Genomic DNA, 26,779 nt, shown 5'->3' with positions numbered 1-26,779 from the left:
CGAAGCCTCATGAAATTTGTCACAAGATCTAATTTTCCTCATTGCCAGACGTGATGCTTATAATTGATATGGAGGCAGTAGTAATTTATAGGCCGTCCGCAATTATTATCGCCTACGAACGGCGGAATGTGACTGCAATTTAGTTGGGGGGGGGGGGGGGCAGTAGGTACGTGTGTGTGGTAGTGGTGGGGGGAATGTAGTTTCAGGTTGTGGTGCAGATTTCTTTATTTTTTTGTATCGTCATGATCACTTCAGGATGCAAATTGATGGTGGCCCCGTATCATAAACAATATGTGGCCTCTAATGCCTGTGTGAGGAGCCGAGGTCACCACGCCAGCTGGACTTTCACACTCAGCCGGGGGGTGGGAGGGCCTGGGAGTGGGGCTGGTGCTGCAATGCTTTGTCCACTTCCATCTCTCTCAAGTCCACATTTATTTTGTCTCTTGATCTGCTCTGTTTTTTTTCCTGGTATAATGATGATCATGCGAGAGCTGGGATTGTTAAAAATGTAGTCATTTGAATACTGAAGAGGTTCAGGGACTCACACTCCATCAGGGGGAAATGCAATCAAGCATTTATTATTATATTTTTAATCAAATTGTGAATTTATTTACCTCATTACCTTTCGCTGGCAGATTCAGAAAAATATAGGGACACACACAGTCTGTACCCAGAGGGAGATTTGTCAGTACAATCTGAAATAACATGAGAAATCAATCACGGGCTTTTGGAAGCCTTTACTTGTTTAATGCACGTCGGCGCTGTGTTCCGATTTTAAACCACCTCCCAAGTTCATTAATTTCCCTGTCCTGGTCATAACATGAAATAAATAAATCTTCAGTTTTCCAATGCAGCCCGACGAGGCGCTGCATTGAAAACATGCACTCATTAACACAGAAATATCATTAGTGATATGAAGGCAGCACTTTAGTTTAAAAATGAGGCAGCTCAATGCCCTCTATGTGCAATGTGGGTCACGTGAACTGTCTGGGCTGAGGACAATGTGCTACTGAAGGTGTTGTCCACTCATTAGCAACGCCACAGTGGCCGGTTGCTTCCCTGGTGTGTGTGAGTGGGTGTCTGCTTGTCTCTCTGTGTATTCATGTGTCTAGCGTTAACCCATGTTCATGTATGCAGTGTGCATACTGTGCAGGTGGAGGCATTAGAAAATGGGAAATATGACCTCTGAAAAAGCAGGACAGCTCTGCAAAAGGCTAGCTAGTGGATCAGAAATTAATGAAATTAGATGGCTGCTTCCCTGCTTGTTTTCCAGAACCTAATAAACTGATGTGGAAGGTATTGTTTGAACCCCATGTGGTTTATAACTGTATATGTACATACACTAGCTAGCATTTTGATGTGTGCTTTTTATTCAGTTTGGCATGTGATGCTACCATGGGAAGAATGTTACCTACATGCCTCCAGTCTTTATCACTCTTTGACTGCTCATGTATAATATTGCTGTCACCAGCGCCCACTACAGAGCATGCTCATTGTGTTCAGGAAGAGGGATCCTGTTTGTTTTGTCTACCTGCCCACCTGTTGTGCTGTTGCAAAATTAGACTTTCAAATCAAGAAGCCAGTGGGAGACAGAGTTTTCTCTCTGCCTTTCATAATCATACCTGTTTACTCTTCAGGGAGTCATCTGGATATTTTTCTTAAATGCCCTCCTCTAAACGACCAGCGTCTTTAATAAAGCAGACAGGCAGGCAGAGCAGCCATTACACTAATATCTGGGATGTGAATCACGCTGGAGAGAATTGAGAGATGGAGGCAATGGAGGAACACCGGGGAGGAGGAGGAGGAGGGGGCCTACTGCACCCTTCATGCTATTATCTTTATGGCATAGCAAAACATGCTTCAGGCAATCAGCATGAAATTGTTAATTGCTCAGCCCACTTCTGTGTTGCTCTGGGGACAGGGACTGAAAGAGCCTTCAGGAGGACTCGGATCCAGCTAGCGTGGGGTGCCCGACTAACTGCCTGCACGTCTGGCCTCAGCATAGGGCACAGCAATAACACTGTCAAACAAACAGCCAGCCCCTCCCTCTCTCCCTGACCTTCACAGCATTCATAAAGTGGAAATGCAGTTACCAGAGGCACCTTTTAATATCTGTACTACAGTCTAGAAATATATTTTAGCCAACAGTTTAGTACAAATGTATGTTCCTGTCGCATTTATATACAGTAGTATACTCCTCAGTGATGTTGAGTTATCTCACTAACGTTGCTACAAGGTTGTTTGAAAGACAGTTAAGACAAGGTTTTAGGCAGTGATGTTAAAACTGGTCAAAAGGTTTCTTCTACCCTGAAAAAGCCCTTAAACACTATAACCTCTGCCTTTAGTATGGAAAGGCAAAAAGTCAACTTTAAACAGGAAAAACGTTCGAGCCTGTTTAGCCTGTGCGTGGGTGCAGTCAAGCATGTGTCTTGGATGAGTATATGTGGATGCAGGCCAGGGCATTGTTGGATGTGCCTTTCGGGGTGAGGTGTTTTGATCAGGCAGTCATGGATGTGATGGAGGAGTCTGGCAGATAGCAGCCAGATAGGAGAGAATGAGCCCTGGCTGTACCCATAACAAATGGAGGCCTTTGTTTTTTAACAAGACTCAAGGGGGGTGATTGCGCCCCTCCGCTCCATGCGTGGTCATCATAGAGTGCAGTGATGGTCCAACATGATCCTCAGCACCCCCCACACCCCCCTCTGAGTGCTCTGACTCCCCACACCCTCACCCTGCTACATGCACAGTCAGTACCCACGGCCCCTCCTTCTCCCTGGCTATCATCTTGGTTTTTAAGTTAGATGGAGCGTCATATTAATACGGCCTGTCATGCGCACTGATCGTCTTAGGTGTGGAGGAGGATGAGCCCTCACAAGGTGTTGTCTTCAAATAGGATTTCTGCGAGTGAGACATCCTCGTTGGGCGATATCCCCCTCAGAGCAGCCACTTTCTTACAGAATGATCTGTTATTAAGCAAATGAAGTGCTGCGGGCCCAACGTTAAATCCCTCCACTTTGTCATGGTGTGCTTTCAGTTATCACACCCTGCTCCCTCATTCATCGCTCATGTTCTCCCCGACTCTGCCCACGTTTTACTTGGGCGACACTACACTTACATAGTAGTATTTAAAGTCGTCCATCCTTGTGGAACAGCCATGACAGAGAAGAGGATTCTAAGTGCTAATCAATGAGTCTTAAAAAGCTACATTGATCTCAATTTAAAAAAGGAAGTTTGAAACGAAACAGGCGGTTTAGCCAGTCAAAGCAGACTTATACAGTTAAAGAACAGGGGCTGAGTGCAGTTTGCTGTGATCTGCTTGGGAGTATCAAGGGACGGGTGTTTGAGATGTGCCACTTGCCATGGTGTGTATGGCAGATAATCCGATTTGAATTTCCTCAGCTGTCTGCGAGGGGTGTGGAGAGTCAGTGAGTAGTGGAATCTCCTGTAGTGTTTCCCATTTTGAATCAGTCTGTTTTCATCCACTGGAATCTTCTAGCTTCCTGTTGTTGCAGGGGGACTTTTGACTTCTACGCCCCCAACACTGGTGTGTTACTGAACTCAAACCAGACGTCTACACTCCGCTCTGCCTCCCCAACTGCTCCGCCACACCTCCGCCACACCTCCGCCACACCTCCGCCCAGTCGATTGAACGTGCACCTCTCAACTTAAGCAATAATTTGAAAATCTCTTTATAAAGTCTGCTTTTGTCTTGGTCGTCCAGAGGCCGAGGAGAATGTGTGTGTGGGGGGGGGGGGGATGTCAGCTGCTAGGCAGGAATTGATTGCATTAATTGATATGCCAATATGTAAGCTTGTTACATCCACCATTGCGTAGGATGATGGCTAACAAGTCCTGCTGATCAATGGAACCAATAAAGGCTTCATCCGTTAATGAGAAATGTGGTAATTGATGTTATCCCTAAACCAATTAGAGCAGGCAGTGCAGCTACTGGTGAGCACAGCCAGTGGCCCTACCGGTTTATCTCTTTTTGTGTACTTCCCTCCCTGAAATCCTCTCTTCGTCATTCTATGTTGCTGTTGGATTAGATGTGACTGCATTCTGGTCTATTCTGTTGACTGATTGGAGTTTGTTTGGACTTTTAGGTTTCTTCCCCTACCTGACAGTTTATCTGTATTGTAAGGGGCCTTATTTCCTGTGTTTCATTTTCTGTCATTTATATAGTGCTACTTCCTGTCCTCGAACCGGACTACTCCCTTTGTGCAGGAAGTGTTGCTTTACAGACATTGTTTTCTGATAATGTCACCCATCTTACCTAGCAGGCAGTGGGTGCTAGGCTAAGAGGGTTGGTGCAGTCACAGTGTGGTATCTATCTCTACAGAATGTCTCCCCCAGTGAACAGAGCCCAGCTGTGAGCGCCTGCCTCTTTGAACAGCTGGAAGCAAGTGAGAGGCTGCGCAGCGACAAGCCCAAGCACTCAATAAAATGACCTCTGATAGACACGCAGTCTGTACAGGAAATACAACACGCTTATAAATCAATACTATTGTTTTCACGTTGAAGAGCAGGACTAGTCCTGCCTGGAATCCATTATCAGAGAACAACGTTTCAACAGAGAAAATGTTTTCTCCCTCCCTTTCTCCCTCCACATTCTTGACTGATGTGAACAAAGTACTTTTTTCCTCATTCCAGAGCAGGGTTATTACTACAGGAGCTGATATTGAAGATAGGGTGACACCTGGTAAATCTAATTGAAGACTTGGAAACAAAAGAAAGCGAGGAAAGAAGACTGATGGTGATGGTGTTTGGTCAGTCGTTGCTCCTAAGCCCTGGTGTCTGAGTAAGTAGCTGAGTAAATGTGGCTTTTCTCTCAGTGAGAGTACTAACATGGTGACTTGGCCCACTGTAATTGTTTTTCATAAATTATGGAGGCTGGTCTTAAATATGTATTTGTTTGCTGTTGCAAGGCCTATCAGGAATTGTATGATACACGTTAAATGTGTGATGTCTTGCATGGTTAAGTAATGTCAGGCGACAGTGAGTCATTTCTCCTTTCTCACTCATCAAACAGCTCCTAACTGAAAGCTGATATGAACAGGTGAAACTGATAACATACTGAGGAAATCTACTCAGACTGTTCCTGAAACTACCCCACCTTTAAAGGACAAAAAATTGAACTAAGTGTAAGATGATTAGTTTGGACAATATATTTTCACCAGAATCCAGTTTATTTAGTGTGTGTTGTGGAAGTGGAGAAAGGCCCATCTGTCTCTCTGCCTGTTAGCCAGAGCCGTAATCGTTGCTTACAGCAAGGCAGGCTAAATAAACAGTAAGTAAGTTGTCTTGGGTAGAAGAAAGTCAATGCAACTGCAACTTGCTCATGCCTTTGCTCTGAATGGTTCTGTATTGACCACTCAGGACCCCCGAGAACTGCCTAATTGAAAATTAATATTGAATCAATGCCGCGGGCCATTTGCATATTGATTATAAGCATCCAGGAAGGCACCAAGTATGTGTGGGATCAATAGGGCCTTCTGCAGCGGGCCCGGCGTACTACATCACATGGCAGCTGCCTGCTCCGGAGGTTAATGACTGGCGCTTGTTAAGGAGCTCCTGTCAGGTGGAATCCGGCCGCAGGGGTCTCCCTGCCAAACCCAACCCTGGCAGCAGGCGGGGGTGGAGGGTAGAGAAGGAGGAGTGAGGGGGGTCTGGGCACCTTGTCTGCAGTGTTTGGAGGTGAGATGGAGCTACATTCTGCTCTTGTATTGAAGCCTGTATAGACTGAGGCTACTTGCAGGATGGTAAAGCATCACTGCTGCATCACCCACTGAGAAGGGTAGATGTGTTTTTTTCCAGAGAGTAGACTCTTGGGTAAATCTTAAAAGTTGTCATGCAGGTAGACATCCACTCTCGTGTTGGTATTGTTGTTTATCACGTTGATATGTACTTCCTGTTTAGAGTTGAATACCATACGACAAACAGCAGGCATTATGGAATATGTTTTTGTGATCTTTTTTGGGGGTAATAGATTCGTCCGCCAAGATTTCTCAATGAAAATAGCATAGTTACCTCCTCCAGAGATGATTGTGTTGAACAGAAAATATTATCATTATTATCATTACTCCTAACGATTCAGGAGTTTTTGTTGCCATAGTGGTTTTAAGTGCTGTTAGTTTGGAACTAAGCTGCCTAATTTGAAAATAATCGTTGTATTTTGTATTTGTTTGTGGAGTTAATAAAAGAAAATACCACCGTAGGCTTTTTGTGCCCTAACATTGAACTCTGACCATTTAAAAACTCAGCAATAGCTCGTAAAATAGCACAGCCATGTGCCCGCCTGTGAGCCAGGGAAAAAAAGACAGAGGGGGGGCAGGACGTTGTGGGATCAGAGATAACTTGGACTTTCTCCATCTCCCGAAGAGAGCGAAAACAATATTAGGTAGATCAAATGGGTCCTTTTTAATTTGAGATGAAACTTTCACAGCATTAGGAGACAAAGGAGAACCAGAATCCTCCACTTTAAGGCACAGATTAAGATTCAACACATGCATTCCTCTCTCAAACTTCCCATAATGGGTTCCACATGTTGGAGAGGGAAAGACGTGAGAGGCGGGAGGTGGGAGGCGGGAGAGAGAGAGAGGCAAACGGGTAGCGTGAGAAAAAGACAGTGAGACGGGGAGAGAGCAAGAGAGAGAGTGAGAGAGAGCCCTTGGCACAGCCTTTCCAGCTACCGTTCCATCAACCCACCTCCACAGGTGACAGCAACACACCCTCCTGCTCAAACTCGATTGGCCGGTTTAGTGGCCAGTTCAGCCACAATAATGGAAGTCTGTGAAACTGTTCGACTCTCTTAACCCACAGGAGACAGGAGACCTGAGGTTGAAGCACATATGAGAGCTGCTTATCCTTCAGTCTATGAAGACAGGGCCATGAATTAATGCCAGTGTGCAGCCTGTCTCCATATGCCCCCCCCTCTGCCCCCTCCGCCCCCTGCACTGGGAGTTGGGGTCTGGTAGCAGAGAACAGAGCACCTGGCACAGGGAACCAGCCTGCATCTGATAACTTCATTACAGGCCTTTTCATTGACTTGGCTGCACTGAACTGATGAACTGAGGCAGTAGACAAGAGCACATAATTGGAAGAAATGAATTCTTATCACAGCCTTCTCAGGAGGCTGCTGGTCCTGGCTGGAGCCATATGAGGAGAGGCTTGGGCTGGATGGATGGAGGGAAGGGACGGCGTAGGAGGGAGGCCCAGGCCTTATGAAGCCAGGGCCTAGATTTGAACTGAAGGCCACAATATTTTGGAATGGAAAAGAGGGAAAGCACCCCAAATCCACAGAGGTCCTTATTTATTGTGGGCGGTGTGTTGCTTCGGCTTAGGGATTTGTGTTTCATTTCTCTTGATAACTGACACACGGTTCAGAATATTTTTCAGTAGTTTATTCAACGGGCCTCAGGAGAGAAGCCTCTGCTAGTTAAGAGTTCCTTCACTGGTGTCCTCATCAGCTATCACCCAAATGGTGCCTCTGGGATGAATAATTTATGCCCTACCTGCCCGACTCTCCTCAACGAGCCCTTTTGCTAATTAAAGAGAAGGGTGTTCTGCAGCAGGGACAATAACAACAACAAACAACAACAGCGCTAACAGCTAAAGCTATATGCATACCAAGCCACAAGGAATGTGGGGGCACCTAGCCTAGCGGAGGCGAGCGGTGTACCACAGGACCAATTTAGCGGTGCAGGCCGTGGCCTCAGAGGGCCAGGGCAGGGGGTTGTTAATCCCTGGCCATGCCTGGGAGAGACCAGGGACTAACGAAGGCTCTGGCCCACCCTCTCATTTCCATGCATGTGTGCACAGTCAGCACTAAACGGAGGAGCGAGGAGGAGGGAACACGCTGGCTAACCTTTCATTTCACAAATGCTGCTGATGTGATCCTGAGACCATTAGGCTAACAGTTTCCTCTGAAAGTTAGAAAGTAATATTAAATTATGTGGCAGTGCATCCCTCATAATGTTCTCCACACTGCATAAATTAATAAGCCTATTTAGCAGAGCCCGCTGATGGGCCGAGCGCACAGCACTGTCTGTGCTACTCCGCTGTCCCCTCCTCCTCCTCCTCCCCCTTCCCCTCCCCTCCGCTGCTCATACCTGTTCACTCGGCACAAAATGGATGCCGCCAAGCCATTTAATTGGCCTCCATTTTAGTATCCAAGGGCGTTGGGAATGGCTCTTTAATAATGTCTCCTTTCCCGTAGTAGTGCACTTCTTAACTGTGGTTGTGTAGTGTATGTTTCTAACTACAGTATTAAACCTGTAGCTCGCCCCAGTGATAGAGAGTCATTGTTCTGGTCTGTACTGAGAGAATGCTGTCCTGGGCTCAGTGATGGACATGACAGAGTCAGGAGGTGAGGGGCTGTAACATGGAGGAGTAAATACTACATGAACAGGGTCAGAGGTATTTTTGCTTTTGGTTATTGTAAAGCAGCTGTTCCATGTTCTGGCCATGTCGGTGTGATCACTCACTGCTCTGCTCCTTCCTCTCCTCTCCCCTCGCCGAGCCGAGGAGCCAAAGATAACTCACTGAGTAGCTGTGTGTGACTGTAATCACTTCAATTCCCCTCCTCAGGAGAGCATCGCCTCAGTCAGCAACCCAGCTCTGCACCACCACCAGATCTCAGCCCCCTTTCACTCTGTTATGACACGTGCATGAGGAATCAAAGGGGTCCTGAATACACAATGACACAATTCCACTTAGCATGAACACAGACCGTCTGGGAAACCCTGGTCTTGGACTACAGGAAGTAGTTGTCTTAGGTGACAGCAGGCCGTGACAGTAACTTAGCCCGTGTAAATTACAACAAACTACTGTAAAATGTGTAGGGTTTGGGAGTCTCAGTTAAGAATTAAGTCTCAATTGGAGTCTGTTAAAAGCCAGATGGTGAGCAAGGGTAAAATTGAAAAGAAATTAAGTGTGTTCACTTGACACATGTGACCCAAGCTGGTGTAGCTGAATGCAGCTGAACCGGCTGTGGAACTGCAGTCAGTTTACATTATGAGTACTTCCAAAGGAAATGCACCGAGATGGAGGATGAAAAGAGAGAGAGAGGGTTCGGATGGGAGGGCAAGGGAAATATGGAGGCCAAATTCTGCCTACTTTGACAAGATTATCTTTTCAGGGCATTTTTGAGTCTCTCTTCTTTCTCAGATGAGCTTGCGCCCATACAGCAAATTGGTTAACTGATGAGTTTCAGATTACTACAGGCTGATAAGAGATTGGATGGATATACTGTTCAGATTAAACAGATAAATAGATTGACTGATAGATGAGTTGGTGCATTGCATCCCTTCCTCTGGCTCCTAGTCCCTTTTGTAATTAAGGTTTTAAGGTGTGTGCATAATCAAATAAATAAATAGTGTAAGAATTATGTGATAATGAATTAATACATGACAAGAAGTGAAGAAAGCAAGCAGCAGCTAATTGCATGAGATGAGTCTTTTTCATGAGCTTTTTCAGGGGAAATCTCATTATATGCATCACAAACTATAATGCCAGATGAAATCCTGCTTTAGAAATATGTAAATTAGCAAACATTCTGTTGAGTGAAGGAAATCACAAGCGGGTAGCAAAACTACCAACCAGAGTGGAGTGACGACCCCAGTTTCCAAAGAGACAGCTGTAGTCTCAAACACTCTCTGTTTACACTGTGCAGTTAGTAGTGCACTGTACACACGGAGTACTGCCCAGGTCCCTAGGGCTGTGCAGAGACATGCCTGTTTACTCAGTAAAACGTGTCCACCTGTGTTCAGTCCTCTACTGTACCCTGTACCCCTCTGTGTTTCAGACCACCAGTGGTTCAGTCTGCAGGAGTAAGAATAATTTTTAGTGATAATTGTTTTTAATTTCACCTTTATTTAACCAGGTAGGCCAGTTGAGAACAAGTTCTCATTTACAACTGCAACCTGGCCAAGATAAAGCAAAGCAGTGTGACAAAAACAACGCAGAGTTACACATGGGATAAACAAATGTGCAGTCAATAACACAATATAAAAATCTGTATACAGTGTGTGCAAATGAAGTAAGGAGGTAAGACAATAAATAGGCCATAGTGGCGAAATAATTACAATTTAGCAATTAACACTGGAGTGATAGATGTGCAGATGAGGATGTGCAAGTAGAAATACTGGTGAGCAAAAGAGCAGAAAAACAAAAACAAACATGGGGATGAGGTAGGTAGTTGGTTGGATGGGCTATTTACAGATGGGCTGTGTACAGCTGCAGCGATCGGTAAGCTGCTCTGACAGCTGATGCTTAAAGTTAGTGAGGGAGATATGTCTCCAAATTCAGTGATTTTTGCAATTCGTTCCAGTCCTTCCAGTTGGCAGCAGAGAACTGGAAGGAAAGGTGGCCAAATGAGGTGTTGGCTTTGGGGATGACCAGTGAAATATACCTGCTGGAGCGCGTGCTACAGGTGGGTGTTGCTATGGTGACCAGTGAGCTGAGATAAGGCGGGGCTTTACCTAGCAAAGACTTATAGATGACCTGGAGCCAGTGGGTTTGGCGACAAATATGTAGCGAGGACCAGCTAACGAGAGCATACAAGTCGCAGTGGTGGGTAGTGTATGGGGCTTTGGTGACAAAACAGATGGCACTGTGATAGACTGCATCCAATTTGCTAAGTAGAGTGTTGGAGGCTATTTTGTAAATGAGATCGCCGAAGTCAAGGATCGGTAAGATAGTCAGTTTTATGAGGGTATATTTGGCAGCATGAGTGAAGGAAGCTTTGTTGTGAAATAGGAAGCCGATTCTAGATTTAATTTTGGATTGGAGATGCTTAATATGAGTCTGGAAGGAGAGTTTACAGTCTAGCCAGACACCTAGATATTTATAGTTGTCCACATATTCTAAGTCAGAACCGTCCAGAGTAGTGATGCTAGTCGGGTGGGTGCGGGCAGCGATCGGTTGAAGAGCGTGCATTTCGTTTTACTAGCATTTAAGAGCAGTTGGAGGCCACGGAAGGAGTGTTGTATGGCATTGAAGTTCGTTTGGAGGTTTGTTAACACAGTGTCCAAAGAAGGGCCAGATGTATACAGAATGCTGTCGTCTGCGTAGAGGTGGATCAAAGGATCACCCGCAGCAAGAGTGACATCATTGATATATACAGAGAAAAGAGTCGGCCCGAGAATTGAACCCTGTGGCACCCCAATAGAGACTGCCAGAGGTCCGGACAACAGGCCCTCCGATTTGACACACTGAACTCTGAGAAGTAGTTGGTGAACCAGGCGAGGCAGTCATTTGAGAAACCAAGGCTGTTGAGTCTGCCGATAAGAATACGGTGATTGACAGAGTCGAAAGCCTTGGCCAGGTCGATGAAGATGGCTGCACAGTACTGTCTTTTATCGATGGCGGTTATGATATCGTTTTGGACCTTGAGCGTGGCTGAGGTGCACCCGTGACCAGCTCGGGAACCGGATTGCATAGCGGAGAAGGTACGGTGGGATTCGAAATGGTCGGTGATCTGTTCGTTTACTTGGCTTTCGAGGACTTTAGAAAGGCAGGGCAGGATGGATATAGGTCTGTAACAGTTTGGGTCTAGAGTGTCTCCCCTTTGGAGAGGGGGATGACCGCAGCCGCTTTTCAATCTTTAGGAATCTCAGACGATACAAAAGAGAGGTTGAACAGACTAGTAATAGGGGCTGCAACAATGGCGGCGGATCATTTTAGGAAGAGAGGGTCCAGATTGTCTAGCCCAGCTGATTTGTAGGGATCCAGATTTTGCAGCTCTATCAGAACATCAGCTGTCTGGATTTGGATGAAGGAGAAGCGGGGGTGGCTTGGGCCAGTTGCTGCAGGGGGTACAGAGCTGTTGACCGGGGTAGGGGTAGCCAGGTGGAAAGCATGGCCAGCCGTAGAGAAATGCTTATTGAAATTCTCGATTATCGTGGATTTATCGGTGGTGACAGTGTTTCCTAGCCTCAGTGCAGTGAGCAGCTGGGAGGAGGTGCTCTTATTCTCCATGGACTTTACAGTGTCCCAAAACTTTTTGGAATTAGTGCTGCAGGGTGCAAATTTCTGTTTGAAAAAGCTAGCCTTTGCTTTCCTAACTGACTGTGTATATTGGTTCCTAACTTCCCTGAAAAGTTGCATAGCTGCGTAGTTGCATATAGATTCTGGGGGTACATTTGTTTTTGAGATTTGGGTTTAGGATTGCTAAATGACTTTTCATGAAGTAATGTATTTGTTTTCGTGGATGATTTCAGAGAGGCAGACGTGATTGGCTCGTTGGAAGCGATGGTAGATGATAGGGACGTGTGGCTCTCAGTGAAAGACTTCACTTAACTGACAGCAGTTTTGTTTAGACAGTACCTATTTACAATCCACGAGCGACAATATGTTGCATATCATTGTTTATTTTTTTTATCAGGTGCTGTGAACACAAAATAAGCGGAGTTGATAAGACCTATCTGTAATAATTGCACTGTTAAACCGAGATGGGTTGATTATGTTGTGCATAATTACTGTGGAAAAAACAGTGCCTATTAAGCTGCTCTCGAATGGCAGTAATACAGAAAGCAATCCAATTACCAATAGATTCTCACACTGGAAATAAAGATTTCTCTATTTAGAAATGATCCACTAACTGCTGATAGGGGATAATTGTTTGAGTGTTTGTGCAGTTAGAGATCTGGTGGATTGTTATCACTTGTAGGGCTAAATGCTGATGGGTGGAGAAGGCCTTGTGACACATGACATCCTGAGTTTGTGTGTGTTTTTGGGACTGGCTCTGCTCTGCTGCCAGGGAGTCTGATAGCTGCTAAATAATTTATCCTGGCTGCAGCCACGTAGCCACGGAGACCAAGGCCCCACCGTGGCTGTCTGGCGACATCTCTCCTCCTGATGGACGGACGGACAACAATTAGCAGAGAGGGGTGGAGGTGCTGATGAGGGGCAGAGGGGGACCAGAGTACGATCCGCCTCCAATCCACCCCCCACTTCACCCGCAACCCGTCATACAAACCCAACCTACCTCCCCTTCACAACAAGTAACGAACAAGGAGAGATTTATTCCGATCAAAGTGCAGAACTTTTTAATTACGAAAAGGAGAGGTTAAAAAAAGAAAGCTAGAAACAACCGCCCGTTTTCCTATTAAGGAGAAATGTCAAGCGCGGTGGCGAAGCGATAGTCTGTGTGCGTCCCTTTGTTGTCCCCCCTGACATTGCAGGCTAATTTTTCATGGTTATTTGAACTGGAAAATGAAAGAGAGGTTTGCGATTATTTCCTATAAATGACAACACAATCGCATTACGCTTCAGTAGAAACACAGAGAGGATATTGCCTTTTCATATTTCATGTGAAAGTAATGGATGGGATATGCAAAGAGGACCAGAAAGAAAGACAAATGGAGAAAGTAAGCTCCCGTGTTTGATTTGTATTAGAAACCGACCTGATAGAGGGAAGAAGGAGCGGAATTTTTTTCTCAATAAGTGGTGGCAGTCTTGTGGATGTTTTAAAGTGCCTCCACAATGTATTCATTGAATTCCTTTAGCGGATTGCTATTAGCAGCCAACTGGGGTTGAATCCTGATGACACAGATCCAGTAATGGAAAGGAAGGTACCCAGTGTATCCACTATATTCTCCTCTACAGTAATGCATCATATCCTCAGTACTTGGCCACAGTGCTACTGTTTGGACTGAGCTTTAGTGTACGTGTTATCCTGAGGGATGGTACATTTAGGTGGACCTGTCACTGTGCTCCGTGAGTCACACATACAGTACACACTGCTGTCACACTGTGGGCTGGCCTGGCAGTGCCTGGCTGACACCCTGTCACATTGACCCAACTGAAACACTTGTCCAGTTCAGTTCAGTGCTGAACCCCCTCTTCATCCTCTCCCCAGTAAGATATCCCTCCAACACATTTGATTTAGCAGGCATAGCAGACAGATAGTATTAGAAAGAAAACACATCAATGATAGCCCCCATATTTTATATTTTTAATCAAATTGATTAGCCATATTGGTATTCAGAAGCCTAGTCAATTCTGTTTTATCTAGCTAGGCGTACGCTTTTATAAACAAGCAGCCCGTCAAGCCCGGTGCTGACCGCGTGCTCCGAGCCAGAGAGGCAGGCAGGCGGGAGGGCTGGAGCGGCCCAGTCTGGAGAGAGAGGGCTTGTGGGTAGTGTGTTTGTGTATGTTTATGTACGTGGCAGGCCCGGGAGGACTGGTGTAGACTGAGCCATGTGGGGGCTGTGTGCTGTGAGCTGGACTCCTAACACATGGAGGTGGGTGCTACATACATCCAACCATGGCCACATTGATTTTCTCAGCTGATGCCTCCACAGAGCGATCCACAGGCAGATGGATGCACTACAAAGATATGCAAATGGAGCATTCGATAAACTGACAGGCAGAGATCTTTTTCAGACGGCCCGCTGTACTGGTGGGTCGGTAGTTCTAAAAAGAGGCGTAAACAGATAAGTACCTGGTAATGGACACACAGACGCGTGTATGCACACATACCTGCCAGCTTGCTGCGCGGTGGGACTGAAGAAACCTGTTTCAATAATTCCACATTGAAATGAAGCCCCTTAGTAAACTAGGCTACGGAATGTGAATGTAAAGTAGCATCAACTTAAATATAAAAATACTCACACACAGTATATTAAATCAAGGATATTGTTAGCATTCAATTTCTACAGCAGATATAATTTGTGTGTATATAACATTGCAGTGTGTATATTCACATTCAGTCTGCTTTATTTGTCAGATATTAAACAAAAGCAGCTTGGTGTTGATCATATTTAATACATGTGTGATTGTAAGATAGGTGCTGTCTTGTTAAGCACAGCGGGCTGTGTTGTGTGGCTGTGTGTGTGTGTGTCTGTGTTGTGTGGCTCTGTGTGTGTCTGTGCTGTACCTGGTAATTAAAGGGAGTTTGTGGCAAAAGCCAGACATCGGGAGAGATGAGCTATGAACAAAAGAGCTGTGACAGTTTCGGGTTATGTGATTTTTATGTCCCTTTTTTGCCAAATGAAAAATCAATAAATTTTTTCCGGGTTATACATATTCAGAGTGCCCGCCATGCTTCCTCCCTGATGGGGAGTGGGGAGAGGGAGGGGGAGGATGAGGGGAGGCTACTCGCCTGTCACAACTGTACCATCGCATTTTCCGACCCACTGGTGAATACTTCAGAGTTGATGTGATTGCCCTTCATGACAGCGGTGATGCATTTTTCCTAACCCCCCTCCCTCTGGATCCTGCTTAGCTAGCCCCCTTCAATAGTCTAGAAATAGGCAAAGCTATTGTGGTGTGAGATGACGGAAAAGGGGCGATGCATTAAGAAAAGGGTTGATTTTAAAAGAAAGACAGGAAGGGGTGGAAGATTAATCTGTGTGTGTGTGTGTGTGTGTGTGAGTGTGTGTGAGTGTGTGAGTGTGTGTGAGTGAGTGAGTGAGTGAGTGTGTGTGAGTGTGTGTGTGTGTGTGTGTGTGTGTGTGTGTGTGTGTGTGTGTGTGTGTGTGTGTGTGTGTGTGTGTGTGTGTGTGTGTGTGTGTGTGTGTGAGTGTGAGTGAGTGAGTGAGTGAGTGAGTGAGTGAGTGAGTGAGTGAGTGAGTGAGTGAGTGAGTGAGTGAGTGAGTGAGTGAGTGAGTGAGTGAGTGTGGGTGGGTGGGTGGGTGGGTGGGTGGGTGGGTGGGTGGGTGGGTGGGTGGGTGGGTGGGTGGGTGGGTGGGTGGGTGGGTAACAGGGAGAGTGGGGGGTTAGTCGAGTGAGAGTGTTTGTGTCTATGCTGTCTTTGTGCAGGACAGATCTCCCCCAGGCCTGGGGGAGATGAGAGACTTGAGAGCAGTAGTGTGTCCGGTGATGTCTTTGCCTCCTGCCCAGGCTTTTAGCTCATTGCCTGCCAGGGAAAAGCACAGTCTGCATCCTCCTTTGTCCATAATGTGTGTATAGGCAAGGCTACCGTCATACAGGACACCGCGTAATGGCCGGTCAGAGCTGTTTGCGTGTGTGTATTCTGTCTGTATACGTGTGTGTAGAGGTTAGCTGGAGAGAGTGATCCCTGAATGCTCAGTCCCTGTGCAGGCACATTAACCTACATCCCCCGCTCCTCTCCTCCTCTCCTCCACCAAAACACAAAAGAGAAGAGAAATAGAACACCACTCTCCACAGATGTATATATAATGTGTCTAAATATCAATAACACAAGCAATAATTCTACTAATTAGTACTAATTCCTATGAGATAATTACTTTAGGGAAAATATTACATGCTATTTTTTAAATTGGCATATGCTGTGTGTAGTATACTGCCCAATTAGATAGTCATATGTGGTTTTATGTGAGCTCTATTTTGAAGGGAGAGGAGCTATTTCATCACGATTGATGTCCTGTTTACAGCTCCCTACTTATTGGACATGCAGAGCATCCATTGCATTAGACATGTCATGTTTGCGATGCGGTGTCGTGATGTCTATTTAGAATAACAGGATATTCCGGTGGCATGTGTAAATTAGATTTCCCCCTATTAGACGCTGCTGCCGTTGCGGACAGATAAAATTATTTTGTCTGCGTGACCCTCGGTGACCTGAATAAGGGCTGAATGTCCACTGAAATGACCAGTGACTTTGAAAGGCTAGGGGGATCAAATTAAGTGTTGCTTGGAAGGCTTAGGGGGGTTGGCCGGGCATGGCAGGGGGGGGGGGGGGGGGGGGTGCTGGAAGAGAGAGAGAGGGAGCGAGAGAGAGGGGATGGGGCCCACTGGTATTGTTCTAAGGCAGTGTGAGCTATCCCTGCTGTTTGTGATTAACTTGCTGTTTAAAGTTTTTTAGCTATTAGCTGCCCTAGCCCCGGACCCCCTTTACCCCTCCTCCTCCACCTGCTCCTCCTGCGCCTCCCCCCCTGCCCCCAGCCCCATGGAGACACAAAGTATTCATTCACATTTAGATGGTGAGGTCACGGCAGGGCCAGTGGGGAGAGAGTGCCATGTCCTCCCTTAGACAGGTCAGGAATCTAGCACGTAACTCAGTCCCACACCGCCAGAGAGACACCGCGGCCCTTTTAACCAAGGCACTCTTCTTTCCTTCCTAAATGTGAGGAGCGTATATGTATGTGTGTGTATGTGTGTGTGAGAGAGGGGTTTGAGAGACTGAAAGAGCATTAGAAATACAAGACACTCCTCTTTGAATGTGTGTGGTGTGTGTTGGGGTGTGCAAGGCTAGTGGAGTGTTGGGCAGTCAGTTGGTCAGCTTGTGCAGTGTGTTGGTGTGTGTTGGGGTGTGCAAGGCTAGTGGAGTGTTGGGCAGTCAGTTGGTCAGCTTGTGCAGTGTGTTGGTGTGTGTTGGGGTGTGTAAGACTAGTGGAGTGTTGGGCAGTCAGTTGGTCAGCTTGTGCAGTGTGTTGGTGTGTGTTGGGGTGTGTAAGACTAGTGGAGTGTTGGGCAGTCAGTTGGTCAGCTTGTGCAGTGTGTTGGTGTGACGCTAGGTCTCAGAGCGCATGAGTCAGACACTGTGTTTATGATAGCAGGGGAATCACCCAATCCTCACCACATGTTTGACTTGCTTAATTTCCGTTTGTATCTTATGCTTGTATTTACAATTACTTTGGAGGTTTCCTGTCGACATCCACTAAGTGTGAAATATTATTAAATACGCATTTGAATATTTTTTTAATAGCAAATTCGGCATTCATCACTTATATTTTGTATATCACTTTTATATATTTTTTTGTTTATATCTTATGTTGATATCAGCAGTTTGTTGGACTGTTTGAATGGCGGTGTAGTTGCTGTGTGGTACTGTGGTTGTATCATATGTTGTGGTTGACTATTATTACTAAGTGATGGCCCATACCTCTCTAACCTCTCACCTCTCTGGTTAGGGAGTGGGCCGTGTTTTACTCAGTCGTGGTTTTCTGACAGCTAGCTCATCAGGGAGGGCATGAGGAGGAGTCTGGGCCGGGGCAAGGATACTTTTTGGGGGGGGTGGAAGTGTTTTTCCTTGTGTTGTGGTTTAAGGGAGTGAGGAGGGGGGCTTGCATATGGGGCAGAGAGGTGCTGATATGAGGAGCGGACAATGCATGAAAGCCCCCAGCATGGGGCCTGTGTCCCATTGTCCCATGGTACCCTCCTGTCACTTTCATTTGACACCCCCCAGTCCGGAGTCAGGCCAGCTTTGATATGGGGATGGGGTGCAAGGGTTGATGGGGAGCAGGGGGGGTTTTAAAAGAAAGAGGTAGAGGAGAAAGATAGTCTGTGAGGTGTGAAATAAGATTGCTTTTTATCCGACAGCGCGGCGTTAAAGAAAAGGAAGCTGTCCAGAGCTGGATAAAGTGGGGGAAGTGCACCCCTGATTTCCAGTTGAAGCGCTGTGACACCTGGTTAAAATGATAACAACAGCCTCAATAATCATAATGAGAGTAATGAGAGCTCCGACACACAGCCAGCTCCACACCACAGAGGAGCACCAGTGACTAGCACAGCTCAACCCCCGCTCCTGGTACTCTAAGACTGGGGAGAGGGAGAGGCACAGCTCAACCCCCGCTCCTGGTACTCTAAGACTGGGGAGAGGGAGAGGCACAGCTCAACCCCCGCTCTTGGTACTCTAAGACTGGGGAGAGGAGAACGGGATAGACAGGGGCAGGCAGAGGAGTCTGCCGCTGAGCATGAAAGGGAGACAGACAGACATACAAAAAATGAGCAGGGATTCACTTGTGTGTGAGGAGCACTGGAGCCATTTGCAGCAGGTAGGTTTGGATTATGTGTTAATAGAATGGCTATTAGTTTAGCATGTGTTCAGCTGCAACAGAGGAGGAGTTTGACTGGCTGATTTCTATGTACACTGTCTATATATATATATATATATATATATATATATATCATTATTTCAGACTCAGAAGGAGTACTGGAAAGTGCAGTGGTTACCATCCATTATTTATTAGTCCGTTTGTGCCTGTCAGTGGGATTAGTATTAGTGTAATCACTGTTCTTCTGGGGGAAGGAAGGCTGTTCGGCCTCATCTGAAGGTTATCGCACTGTCTTCCCCGTCTCATCTTCACCGGCCGCTTCCTGCAGAGCATCTGCTTTGTACATCTCCACATATTTTTTTCTCCTTTTTCCTTCCCTGTGTCTCTGTTGCTCTCTCTCTCTCTCTCCTCATCCACCCACCCCCCATTAATGTGTGTGAGTACCTCGCTCTCTCCCGGCTTGTATAGGGTGACACCTATGGGTCTGCTTAAGCCCCTGCACTTACAGGCAGGCAGAGGGAGAGCGAGGGAAGGAGAGCAGCAGCCGCTTGTGGTTGTGCGTGTGCGCGCACAAATGTATGTGGGAGCGTGTGTTTGTGCCAGGGGGAAATAGATGCTTCAGTTTGTCTTTTTCATCTCCATGTCACACCATTTCACCTGGCTGCTGTGTCTGTGATGCCTTCTGCAGACAGAGAGCTGGTAGGATGGAGAGACTGTGGACTGTCTCCGTTGACATGCAGTGGAGGGCTGATATTTTTATGGGTGTAATCTGTGTGTCTGCAGCGGAAGCTTATTCAGCTTGCCTGATTAGATTAACGGAACAGTTTAATATCGCTGTATGAGGAGGGTTAATGAAGACAATTCAATAGACGACAACCTCCAGGCTATTGTCCTTTACATTTGAACGATTGAGGTTAGAAATAGCCTATTGCCATAGCTCTGAGTGTTTCTCCCCGTCTATTTCCAGTCCTAATCTATGAGTCCGTTTTAGTGGCTCTTCCATTTGCATCCTACTCTTAGGCCACTTGTGACCTTTCATTAATTGTGGCTGGATCCGGCTTTAATCATTGTGTAATACCGTTGGAGATGAGATGAGGAATAGACACAGTCATTTGCCACTTAAAGATGTACTGCCGCTCGTGGATTTAAATGTCTGCATTTCTACATTCATCATGGGGGGTTACTGTGCGGTGTGTGGTGGAAGTGTCATACATCTTGATTAAAAACCAAAATGAAGAAGTGTGAGCGAGAGGGGGCAGGCAGGCAGCAGAGGCTGGGGGGAGCTCTCTCTGCTATGTCCCACAAGAGATCCGTCTGGAGAATGCTGAGGTGACAGCTGTTGTATTCAGTTACGTTGAATAGAGTTAAAATCTGGACTGTGGATCACTGCAATGTTTCTGAAAAAGCATGTTGAAGTGTGGAGGTGTGGAATTAGACACACTGTAAGAGTAGGACAGCTCAGAATGACATGCAGACCATTTTAAAGGTGTACAATTTACCTGGGGATTATTTTGTAATCTGAGCACTTGTGCGGCTGTATGGTATTCTAATTCTCCGGGAGTTGTGTGGATTTGTGCAGGCTGGAGTTAGATGGGATTTTGGAGCTAGGCTGCGGCTCTCCTCTGGTTTACCGGGCAACGGTTTAGGACCGCTTCGCCAGCACAGGATGGGCTACACTGGACGGAACTTGCAGGTTGCCTTGGAAACGTAACAGAAACATGGTCAATAATAAAATAATGAAAAAATGTATTTATGCAAGTGGGATCTGGGGATCACTTAAATGTGCTTTTTACTGGGAGCCAGTTATCCCTGTTAAATACCTTCATTTATACACAGGATCCCCATCTGCTGCTAGCAATAATGTCTAACAACATAATCTATACACCAATCATTCTGTTGTGAGGAGAGGGGCTTCTTACTTTGGGAAACAGTCAGGAACGCCTGGATATTGCTCTTGCCTCATGACACAAAGGTGTTTTCTATTGAGTTAAAGCTTTGTCAATGACAATCTCCTCAATTCTGTAGTTATTATCATAACTGGAATAATTATAGTTATTGCAATTATGATGCATGCTTGTATGGTATCTTCAGTTTACAGTAAGAAGCACTTCTCAGGCCTCTAAATCCAACCTTTTGTTAAGTTAGTGAGAAAATCACACATTTCTATTCTATTATTGAGCTATATATTATTGCTGTCTTTAGTGAGTGTGTTTGTCTTGGTGCATCAGTGATTAGGATAGCAGAACTCCAATAGCACATTATCATCGCAATTTCAGCCTGATCTAAATGTGTAATCACTTTACACACGCTATCATGTGTCTCTCGTCGTATAGCTTTCATTTCTCTTTGATTTACATGTGAATATGGAAGCACAGGAAATATCTATTTACCATGAGAACTGAAGGAGATTGAAATGTTTGAAGTACTTCACGGATTGCCAGTCATGAATGAATAGAGATAATACCATACCGTGCTGGTAGTGAAATGTACATCTTTGATTTAATTCAAAATGTTCTACCAAGAAACCATTTTTAGAGGCTATTTGTGCTAGTGAAGTTTGATGGGGCTTTGGGTTTGTGTTTCGGTCCAGGTTACATAGTTGGTAACTACAGTATAGGGGTGTAAGTGCTGTAGTAGATCATATGAGGCCATAAAAGTCGTGTACGTAGTGGCTTGTCTAGTGGTGAGCTCAGATCAGATGTGTGTTGACTGCAGGGCTGAATATGTGAACAGGATATTTCAGTGGCTGTTGTTGTAGCATTGTCAATATATCAATAGACTGTAGAGTAGAGACCTGAGAGTGGAAGCATTTTCAAAAGAACATTTAAGTACATTTGCTGAGAATTAGCTGACTTGTGTAGTAACTGATAGGCCTTATTGACTGCGGCCCAGTTTACTGTTGTCAAATCAATGCTGTTGCGTGCTAGTCGCACTACTTTTAAACAAACTTAACAGGCCGAGGGGCTGCTCGGGGGGCACTGGAGAGAAATAAAGAAGATTGATGCCCTTTTTATTATCAGTTTTATGCCATATTTCCCTCTCTGCGTTACTTACAGATGGCATTATCAGATATCCATTGTTTGGAGTTCAATGCTTTTAAATGGGCTGATATATTGAGCTGAGGCTTTTAAGGTCATTACAGGGGATTTCTGTATTTGACTTGGTCGAAAAATCTAATGAATTGCCGGTCTGAAAGTTTTAAATATTTATGATTTTTTTATTTCGCAGTAGCGAGGAAGTAGAGGTGAAATGAGCCCTGTATTGGTAAGTAGCCTAGCAGACTGCAGCTGGGGACAGTAATGCATGTGGAGAGAGAGAAAGTGAGTGAGAAGAAGAGAAAGAGAAAGAGGGAGCGAGAGAAAGAGAGAGGGAGAGAGAGAGAACGAGAGAGAGGTCTTTCTCTAGAAACACACTCCTCACACAATTATTTTTCCTGTCTGCATACTTCAAACCGCTTTGGAAAACGTGTGTATGTCTCTACCACATGTGTGCGGTTTTCTGCAGTTTTATGTCCACATTAAAGAGAGGAAGCCATAAAGATATTTGTGTCATGGTCTTGAATAAATTAAGAATTATAACTTTGGGACTTGTATAAAAAATGATGATGGTTATTATTATTATTATTATTATATTTTCGAATGAACTGTAATTATTTTCTAAATGTGTTCATAGTAGTGTGGATACAGCAGAGAAAATAGATGAGAAAATATAATACATTTCCTCTATCTCTGTTTTGATGAACGAAAACGATTTCTCTAATTTTATTGTTTTAATGAAAATAAATGGCAAAATGCACTCATGGTGATCAAGCAGCACAGGACAGAAAGCAGATCCCTCCCTCTTTGTCTGGTAACCTTTTAACTGTGTCAGCGAATGTAATTGTTGTAAGCTCCTATAGAAAAAAAACGCTGCTGTCCCTTTAAGTGCTTCCACCAATTCTGATGGCGTGTTGATTTACATATCCCATCCTCTCCTCCCCCTTCAGGAGAGCTGAGCGAGGATGTGGAGGCTGCCAGTGAGACCACCACAGAGCAGGAGGACCAAACCAAAGACAGAGAAGGTGGGGGGGAGAAGGAGCTCACCAAAGGGACAGGTAAGGCCTATATTTACACTACACACATTTAGGCAACACTGCCCTCAGGGATCATGTGCTATTGCACCTGATTTGTTCTCAACAGAAGGCCTTTTGTATCAAATAATTATAGAGATTCTACACAAATGTCAGAGTCCCTTTAATATTGCTCTGTTACAAATCCACAAATCAGTTTGTAGTGATTTTTTTTAAAGGAGGCCTTTCTGTTTCTTACTGTAGGAGGGAGACAGGTCTCCTCACATCAAATCCTATCTGATGAATTAGGCCAAATTGTCAATTGAGCTAATCTGGTCAGGTGACTCATGTTTTGTCAGTTGTCAGTGGATTTTATGGAGAGGGGCCTGGGCGCATAATTCAAGCTCAGCCACGTGTGTGTGCCCATATGGCGGGCTTGCCTGCCCGCCTGCACTGCACTGATTGTGTGTGACAGAAACACACACCTGTGTTAAATGTTATCAGATAGGGATATTTCTCTCCATGGGCTTTCTGATGCCAGGTGCAGGTGTTGAGTTCCATGGAGAGGTGGGGCTTGAGCTGAGGCGAGACATTAGTGTTCGGGCCTATTCTAACCTGAGGCCTACTTTTATCTGCAGATTAAAGGCCTGTGTTTTGGTGAGAGTCCATGATTGTTTGTTGTTGTAGGTTTTAGGGTGAATCCTATCAACTTTTAATGTGATTGGTTTACATCAGCGTGCATTAGAAATGGTTTAGCTGATTTCTGCTGCTAGTTGAGGTCAGCAGGTCCAGGCTGAACGTGTGTGGGTGTATGAGTGTGAGGAGGAGGTTCACAGACAGGAAGTGTTTGTGACTGCCCCCCACTGCTTGGCCTACCTGGCCATATGTTCACGTCAGAGCATAGCTAGGGTTTGTGTCAAGCCCTGTTGGGGGTTTGGCCTGGATATCCAATCACAGCACTCCTAGACCAGGAATATTCTAAACTTCCTTGGTAGAATTAGTTAGAAGTTATAGTAATAATAGTTAGGTAACAATCTAGTAATAGTTACAGTAATAGTCATTAGTAATAGCAGTAAACTATATAGGGCTCTATTTTCGACTGCCGTTGTTTTTTGTTTTTCAGCCCTAACACCAGGTTCGGCAATTTACCTTTCTTATATCAGTTCGCTTGGGCTCAGATGGGCAGGGTGGAAATATTTGAGGCGTGTCCTTAAAAACATGATCCAAAGTTGTAATTTCAGCGCCGGTAGGGATATTTAAGACCAACCAAAAGATGGTAACGCAGTTGCTTATGGCATGAACTTTGACAGTGGAAACACAGCCAATCCAGCCGGGACGCACACTGCCCATAAGCACATGGAACAAGAGTAGCCTCATGTGCTTTTGGGGCCTTTAGAAACATAAAAAACATTCCGTTTTTTCCAATTTCATTTTATTTGGTTAAAAACCAAGCATAGCTTTACCCTCCTCTCAATTAGGCTTTTTTTGTCCTGCCCTATGCAATTGCGAAGTAGTCAAGACTGCAGATAAAGGGTTTGTCTCCTGAGACGGCTTGGAAATAAATCTTAATCCACCAAATCTTTACTGAAATATAAAGTTTGAGAGGAGTAAAACAGTGAGCTGACATTCACTTTTTATCTCTGCATTGTAGGCAGGCCCACATTATTTTAGCCATGCAGGTCCTGTTTTGGATGTGCATAAAACCCTCCATTTTCTGTGTTGTTTTAATATTATATGCCCGCGGGGAGAAGTGATGGTGCCTGTAAGTGTGACATAGCCTATTTAAAACAAGTTTGTTGTTTTGTTTAGCATTTGATTAGAATTGTTTGTTCTCTTTTAGGCCTTATCAATAATGAATGTAATCTTGCTTATTGACAATGTTTGGCATGTCCCTGCTCAGCCATAATGTAATGTACAGTAGGCCGAGCTCCTATATCAGTGTGAATGCTATTGAAGACATGCAATTACTTAAAACAATGTGGACTGCAAATGGGTTCAAGTTAACGTATTTAGCAAAGTTAGGTCTACATTTTGTTATTTCGTTTCTGTAAGCCATTTAATAAACTATAATGGACTAGCATTGGAATTGGAGTTGATTCCAAGGCAATACATAAAAGGCTGTAAATACAAAACTTGAAGCAACCACATATTTCACCAGGGAGCACGTTCTGATTGGCCTGATTGGTTCTGAATGTTTATTCATCAAAGCCCAGCCCTTTCGCACCAACGCCAGCAAGTAAGCCTATAATTGTGATAGTGAAAATAGCAAAAATAGTTCTGATACACCCCTGAACCTATAGCGCTACCGCCTGTGCTTAGGTTTACCATTGTGTTAGGTTTGTTAATAAAAGAGAGCCCATAGAGCGTTGAGGCCTGAGGTGCTTTTCCATTGGTTCTTGGTGGGGTGTGGGGAGCGTTGACACACCTTTTTGAGACAGATACTGTGTAAATATCCATCCAAACACTGTTGGCGCACATATTTCACCAGGGAGCACCAGCATGGTTCTCTGGACAATGTTCAGGGTAGAATCCTGCTTGTCAGCACTGGGTTAATGGAAGGTCCTTTTTATACTTTGAGTTTTTACTGTTATGAAGTAGAAAAGGGAATAAGTATTATCAGTAATTAGTTTTGATCTAGCTATTTGTTTCATGTTGTCAGACAAGGATGGAAGCGAGTAGGGGGATTTCTTGTAATCTCCTCCCATCCAATAGACAGAGTTGTGGTAATGAAAGCCAACATCACAGACTAGCAGGCAGAGTGAGAGATGGCATTTTAACTAGACCAGCTCCATCCCTGGATCTGGGGGATGGTTAGAGTTCTGATGTCTTCATTTACATTGGTGAGGTTAAAAGCTGGAAAACAATCCAGACCTTTTGCATACCTACATTTTTTTAAAGAAAGTTCTACAAAAAAGTTCATCACACCACTTGAAGCCCCATCGTTGTAAAAAGGTCTTTGATATTCTAACTTTTGTTTTAAATGAGTTGTTTGTGCTCTTTGAAAGGGTGACGCTCCTCTTTGATGGGAGAAGTAATGATATGCATGCCTGCCTGAAAAATGGCTGAAAGTACATTTTAACACATCAAAATATAGCACTTTAAAAAGCATTAAAATGAGTCAAGCGATTAATAATTCACTCATACCTGTGGTGCTCAGGAAGAGTCCTCGCATTAGCAGTCCTGTTTTTTGAAAGGCATGCCATTTGATACAAGCATATTCAATTCCTTTCCTCCCCTCTGTCAGTCACTAATCACCAAATAAGTGTGTTTCTGTGTTTTCACAAAGGAAAGATGGGCTTGCATATGAAAAATGTACAGCTTCCCAGCAGCTTATTAGAACCGCTTAGTTAAAAATAGCGTGTGCATTAGGAAACCAGGTCTGGGTTTCTGTTTGATGTCAGTGAAAAGGTGGGTGGGTGGATAAGGTGGAGGGATGGAGGGATGAAGGGATGGGGGGACGGGTGTGTTGTCAGCTGAGAAAGGAGACGGGAGCGCTAGTTTAATGGAAGGTCGCTTTTTCTACTCTATGTTTGTATGATTGATGGACACAGCGCCTATACAGAGACCCTCTATAACCCTGTATGAACAACAGCACAGAGGAACACAGAATGCATTTGGTAAACAGAGGCATGCTTGTTGTGGCTGATGATTGTCTCAGGATGTCTGAGAAGGCAGACAACACACTGATGCTGTTTGTTGGACTAGACTGTGAGGGACTGAGCTAACCTGTTATTTAAAGGACTGTCTGAAAAGTGCTCTGTCTCCCGCTGTCTGATGGTGTGCCGCTCTCCTAAGGTCCGTCATTAGAACTATTGAAGTGTTTCGTCTCATCCTTGTCATGCAACCATTGGAACTTGGTGTGGAGACGTTGTTCCCTTTACAAATGACAGTCACTATCAGGCAGGCGGCATTAGCGGAGGCAGAAGAAAGGAGTCTTCCTTTTTAAAGCTACTGTCAATCTTATTTTCCCTTTTTAGTGCCACAGCGCTTCAAAATTCATTAAAGCCATTTAGAAATGCATGTGTATTCT

The 26,779-nt window shown here is 45.0% G+C and overlaps 1 protein-coding gene across 1 annotated transcript in view; it reads left to right on the top strand.

The window, feature by feature from the left end:
• Window positions 1-26,779, top strand: part of LOC120052516 (zinc finger homeobox protein 3-like) — a 69,669-nt gene that overhangs the window by 19,244 nt on the left and 23,646 nt on the right. Inside the window, exon 3 of the mRNA XM_038999479.1 lies at window positions 22,687-22,794. Within this exon, the coding sequence (XP_038855407.1) occupies window positions 22,687-22,794 (108 nt within the window). The remainder of the gene's footprint in view (window positions 1-22,686; window positions 22,795-26,779) is intronic.

This window comes from Salvelinus namaycush, chromosome 1, assembly GCF_016432855.1.
Source record: "Salvelinus namaycush isolate Seneca chromosome 1, SaNama_1.0, whole genome shotgun sequence".
NCBI classification, from domain to species: domain Eukaryota; kingdom Metazoa; phylum Chordata; class Actinopteri; order Salmoniformes; family Salmonidae; genus Salvelinus; species Salvelinus namaycush.
This window is presented reverse-complemented; position numbering and strand designations above follow the sequence as displayed.